This window comes from Coregonus lavaretus (genome assembly GCF_964263955.1).
Source record: "Coregonus lavaretus genome assembly, chromosome: 40".
NCBI lineage: Eukaryota > Metazoa > Chordata > Actinopteri > Salmoniformes > Salmonidae > Coregonus > Coregonus lavaretus.
In genome coordinates, this window is record NC_140027.1 from 64,844 (window position 1) to 71,338 (window position 6,495).

General features: G+C 43.9%; 1 protein-coding gene across 1 annotated transcript in view; it reads left to right on the top strand.

The window, feature by feature from the left end:
- LOC311113758 (STE20-like serine/threonine-protein kinase) overlaps positions 1 to 6,495 on the top strand; it is a 38,859-nt gene that overhangs the window by 29,686 nt on the left and 2,678 nt on the right. The window contains exons 14-17 of the mRNA XM_084157064.1: positions 86 to 210; positions 571 to 762; positions 1,118 to 1,243; positions 2,888 to 3,001. Of these exons, the coding sequence (XP_084013190.1) occupies positions 86 to 210; positions 571 to 762; positions 1,118 to 1,243; positions 2,888 to 3,001 (557 nt within the window). The remainder of the gene's footprint in view (positions 1 to 85; positions 211 to 570; positions 763 to 1,117; positions 1,244 to 2,887; positions 3,002 to 6,495) is intronic.

Here is a 6,495-nt window from a genome sequence, read left to right on the forward strand (position 1 = left end):
TGTATCTAATAATAATATGCTGAACTTCCGGGTAATGCAGTGTTTCCTTGTACTGAGTGTGTGTTTCTGTCTTTGGTCCTTGCAGCACGGGAAGCAGCTATGTGGGAGCTGGAAGAGCGTCACCTACAGGAGAAACACCAGTTGTTTAAACAACAGCTCAAAGACCAGTACTTCATGCAGAGACACCAGCTGCTCAAGAGACATGAGAAGGTACAGTGAGGCTTCCAGATAGACAAACAACAGCTGATTCAGGATCAGATCTCATAAACCTAATCCTGAACTGAACCACTAGGAGCAAAATACCTGAACAGGTTGGGGGATAGAGTGAGGCATAATACTGAATGACTACAAGTTATGACTCATAACAGCTGATATTAAATCAGATTGGAAATATGCCTGGGTATTTCTGTTTCTACATTCAACAATGATGCGTCATTGTTTTGCCAAATGTGGACTGTAACGTTGACAAGACAACTATTTGGCTAGCACTTTGGCAACTACTCTAATATCTCATTTCTATGACAGCTAATGATGTGTTTCTGCCACCCCCCCCCCTCCCCCCCTCTGTAGGAGATGGAGCAGATGCAGCGCTACAACCAGCGTCTCATCGAGGAGATGAAGAACAGGCAGACTCAGGAGAGGGCCCGCTTACCCAAGATCCAGCGCAGCGAGGCCAAGACACGAATGGCCATGTTCAAGAAGAGCCTCCGTATCACTGGGGGCCCCATCACACCCGAGCAGGAGAGGGAGAAGGTCAAACAGGTAAAAGATAGAGGATATTCATAAAAGACTATTAACGGCCATTTTGTTGGTCAAAAAATACATAACTGTGAATGGAAACGTATGTATGTAGATGTTACTTTCAAAGTATAATGAGGGATTATAGACATTGCTTTCAGTGGAGAAAGAGGTAAAGTCTCTGAGCTTGTTGATCCAAGTCAAAGGGACTTTCCCAGGCACTGAAGGATTTAGTTGGATTTATAGTACTTTTGGCAATGCTAGGTCAAGCTTGAGACTGCTAGTGCAAATTAAGCATGTATCAAGTTCCAACGGTAATTGGGCCTATTTTAATACTCGTGTGAGTTGAGTAAGTGAGATATTTCTGTGAGTTTGACAGTTTGCAGCCCAGGAGGAGAAGAGGCAGAAGAATGAGAGGCTCCACCAGCACCAGAAACATGAGAACCAGATGAGAGACCTGCAACTGCAGTGTGACGCCAACGTCAGGGAGCTGCAGCAGTTACAGGTACACTCTCAGAAATAAAGGTGTAGATTTGTTCCTAAAGGGGTACAATGGCGTGTCACTGGGGTGGTACCCTGTAAGGTCCTCCTTTGTACTTTTAGTTATAGGTACATAATTGTACCCAAGTTCAGACCTCAGATAGTAACTTTCTCCGCAGGTACAAAAGCATGCTTTGTGCCTTTATATAGTGCCACCACAGTGACAAAGCCATTTGTTCCTTGTAAGTGGCAAAAATTGACCTCTACCATAGACCACTTAAAGTAGTACAACACTTCCACTCACAGGTGGCCAAAAATAACTATCTGAAAGCCACTCCCCCACTATGCCACGCCTCCAATACAATTTCCCAGTGTGCCTTGCCTTTTTGATTGAATTGCACAGTTACCATCCATGACTGTATTTGTTAGTGACAGAAACATTGTTGTTAAATTCGTTCATTTTCAGACCTGTGGCCTTCACCAAGTGAGTTCCTAAGCATATATTATAATTTAAATTAAACTCTTTATGACAATACATTACATATCTCATTAGGCCTTATTTTGATGACTAGTTTTACCCTAATACAGTGTCCTGAAACCCTTGGTTTACAGGCCACATCAGGCCTGCTTGCAAAATTCTGGTAACATACCCCAAATTACCAGATTCTTGGAAAAACCCTGGTTGGAGCATTTCCTGCTTATTCCCTCCCGTTTCCAGGAATCTTCAAACTGGGATTCCTAGAAAATCTTGGAAATGTACCAGAATTTTGCAAACCTACCTGCAATTCATTTTATGCTGGCTTGCAAAGTGATTTGTAATTCCTATTGGAATCCAACCAGAGTTAGGATATCCAACAGGAATTTTTATTCACCTGCAACCTGCATTCATAATGACTGCCAGAGTTAGGAACATTTTGAGGAGACTACCTAAGCCATTTAAATTGGAACAACCATTTCAGTAATGGGAGAAACAAATCTAACTAACTGATTGGATTAGTTTAGAAAAATGTATGTTATTTATCTTTGTGTAGCATAAGATTAATCAATCAATGTACATGCAAAAAAATCTACCTGCAGTAGAGCATGCTGGGAAATATGATGATAATAATTATGGTACAAATGTGCCTTTTTGGGGTACCAACCCAATGACAAAGCCATTAGTTCCTTTTAGGTGGCAAAAATTCATCATTGTACCCTATGGTGGGTATTAAGTGTATTGAGGGTACACAAAATATGTTTGTACCCTGAGAAATTAACCTTCACATTGTACCCCATTTTTGAGAGTGAGAGTGTGATGATTATACCTTTTATATTCATAATATAGGTTATAAAAATGTACCATTATACTCTTTATCTGCACATGTACCCTAAAAGGTACCGAACAGTACCATGTGAGATCATTATGTGTACCTCTGAAGGTACATTAAGCATTTTTTCATCTTGTTGTACTCCAGGGAACAATACTGTACCCTTCTTTCTAAAAGTGTACGGTATAACATATACTGTATAACACAAGCACGCACGCAGGCATGCACACACACACACACATATCAGGGAATCTGCAATCGCACGAGGTGCAATAGAAAACGCACACATTAACACACACACTTGGATTCATCTGTGATTCAGTACAGCGTGTAACACCCAATGTGTGCGCTGTGTGTTTCAGAATGAGAAGTGCCACCTCCTGATAGAGCATGAGACCCAGAAGCTGAAGGAGCTGGATGAGGAGCACAGCCTGGAGCTGAAGGAGTGGAGGGAGAAACTACGACCCAGGAAGAAGGTAGCCATTACACCAGTTAACCCCTGACAGGAAATCATCTATTTTTCTGTTGAATATTAGGCAGAGCATATTTGGCACATGTTTTGTTTCTGAGGTACTTGTAGTTCAAACACATGATGGTAGGTAGGGCAGGAGGTAGCCTAGCGGTTAGAGCATTGGGACAGTAACCGAAACACCGCTATTTCGAATCTCCGAGCTGACTAGGTGAAAAATCTGTCCATGTGCCCTTGAGCAAGACACTTAACCCTAATTGCTCCGCTGATAATGCCTGGCCGTGACCCCACTCTCCGAGGGTGTCTCAGGGGGAATCGGGATATGTAAAAAAACACATTTCGCATTTCCATTCCACAAATGCGTATCTTGTACATGTGTGAAACAGTACTAGTCCTCCTCTAGTCCTCCTCTGTACCTCTGGTGATGTAGAGGCTAACCCAGGCCCTGCAGCCCCCAGTATCATTCCTACTTCCCAGGCGCTATCATTTGTTGACTTCTGTAACCGTAAAAGCCTTGGTTTCTTGCATGTAAATATCAGAAGTCTCCTTCCTAAGTTTGAGTTATTCACTGCGTTAGCACACTCCGCCAAAATAAGTCTCTCACTGTTGCCGCTTGCTACAGACCCCCCTCAGCCCCCAGCTGTGCCCTGGACACCATATGTGAATTGATTGCCCCCCATTTATCCTCAGAGTTCGTACTGCTTGGTGACCTAAATTGGGATATGCTTAACACCCCGGCCATCCTACAATCCAAACTAGATGCCTTCAATCTCACACAAATTATCAACGAACCTACCAGGTACAACCCTAAATCCGTAAACATGGGTACCCTCATAGATATCATCCTGACTAACTTACCCTCTAAATACACCTCCGCTGTCTTCAACCAGGATCTCAGCGATCACTGCCTTATTGCCTGCGTCCGTAACGGATCCGCGGTCAAACGACCACCCCTCATCACTGTCAAACGCTCCCTAAAACACTTTAGCGAGCAGGCCTTCCTAATTGACCTGGCCCAGGTATCCTGGATGGATATAGATCTCATTCCGTCAGTAGAGGATGCCAGGTTGTTCTTTAAAAGTAATTTCCTCTCAATCTTAAATAAACATGCCCCATTCAGAAAAGTCAGAACTAAGAACAGATATAGCCCCTGGTTCTCCTCAGACTTGACTGCCCTTGACCAGCACAAAAACATCCTGTGGCGTACTGCATTAGCATCAAATAGCCCCCGCGATATGCAACTTTTCAGGGAAGTCAGGAACCAATATACACAAGCAGTTAGGAAAGCAAAGGCTAACTTTTTCAAACAGAAATTTGCATCCTGTAGCACTAACTCCAAAAAGTTTTGGGACACTGTAAAGTCCATGGAGAATAAGAGCACTTCCTCCCAGCTACCACTACCCCGGCCACCAGCTCTGCACCCTCCGCTGCAACTTGCCCATGCCCCCCCTCCCGCTTCTCCTTCACACAAATTCAGACAGCTGATGTTCTGAAAGAGCTGCACAATCTGGACCCCTACAAATCAGCTGGGCTAGACAATCTGGACCCTTTCTAAAACTAGCCGCCGAAATTGTCGCAACCCCTATTACTAGCCTGTTCAACCTCTCTTTCGTAACGTCTGAGATCCCCAGAGATTGGAAAGCTGCTGCGGTCATCCCCTTCTTCAAAGGGGGTGACACTCTAGATCCAAACTGTTACAGACCTATATCCATCCTGCCCTGCCTTTCGAAAGTTTTTGAAAGCCAAGTTAACAAACAGATCACCGACCATTTCGAATCCCACCGTACCTTCTCCGCTATGCAATCCGGTTTCCGAGCTGGTCATGGGTGCACTTCAGCCACGCTCAATGTCCTAAACGATATTATAACCGCGATCGATAATAGACAGTACTGTGCAGCCGTCTTCATCGACCTGGCCAAGGCTTTCGACTCTGTCAACCACAGCATTCTTATTGGCAGACTAAATAGCCCTGGTTTCTCAAATGACTGCCTCGCCTGGTTCACCAACTACTTCTCAGATAGAGTTCAATGTGTCAAATCGGAGGGCCTGTTGTCTGGACCTATGGCAGTCTCTATGGGGGTGCCACAGGGTTCAATTCTTGGGCCGACTCTTTTCTCTGTGTATATCAATGATGTCGCTCTTGCTGCTGGTGACTCTCAGATCCACCTCTACGCAGACGACACCATTTTGTATACATCTGGCCCTTCATTGGACACTGTGTTAACAAACCTCCAAACGAGCTTCAATGCCATACAACACTCCTTCAGTAGCCTCCAACTGCTCTTAAACACTAGTAAAACTAAATGCATGCTCTTCAATCGAACGCTGCTGGCACCTGCCCACCCGACTAGAATCACTACTCTCGACGGGTCTGACCTAGAGTATGTGGACAACTACAAATACCTAGGTGTCTGGTAGACTGTAAACTCTCCTTCCAGACTCACATTAAGAATCTCCAATCCAAAGTTAAATCCAGAATCTGCTTCCTATTTCGCAACAAAGCCTCCTTCACTCATGCTGCCAAACATTCCCTCGTAAAACTGACTATCCTACCGATCCTTGACTTCGGCGATGTCATTTACAAAATAGCCTCCAACACTCTACTCAGCAAATTGGATGTAGTCTATCACAGTGCCATCCGTTTTGTCTCCAAAGCCCCATACACTACCCACCACTGTGACCTGTACGCTCTTGTTGGCTGGTCCTCATTACATGTTCGTCGTCAAACCCACTGGCTCCAGGCCATCTATAAATCACTGCTAGGCAAATCCCTGCCTTATCTTAGCTCATTGGTCACCATAGCAACACCCACCCATAGTATGCGCTCCAGCAGGTATATCTCACTGGTCATCCCCAAAGCCAACACCTCCTTTGGCCGCCATTCCTTCCAGTTCTCTGCTGCCAATGACTGGAACGAAATGCAAAAATCTCTGAAGCTGGAGACTCTTATCTCCCTCACTAACTTTAAGCATCAGTTGTCAGAGCACCTTACCGATCACTGCACCTGTACACAGCCCATCTGAAATTAGCCCACCCAACTACCTCATCCCTATATTGTTATTTATTTTGCTCATTTGCACCCCAGTATCTCTATTTGCACATAATATCTTGCACATCTATCATTCCAGTGTTAATACTAATTGTAATTATTTTGCACTATAGCCTATTTATTGCCTTACCTCCGTAACTTGCTACATTTGCACACACTGTATATATATTTTCTGTTGTATTTTTTGACTTTATGTTTTGTTTTACCCCATATGTAACTCTGTGTTGTTGTTTTTATCGCACTGCTTTGCTTTATCTTGGTCAGGTCGCAGTTGTAAATGAGAACTTGTTCTCAACTGGCTTACCTGGTTAAATAAAGGTGAAATAAAAAATTAAAAGATCGCTAGTCTCTTCAGAATAAGAGAGCACTACAAATATAAGCAGCCACCAAATTATTATTATGTAATCTCTTGCTTGTGATCCACTCACCAACCATATGTCTGTTGACCTTAG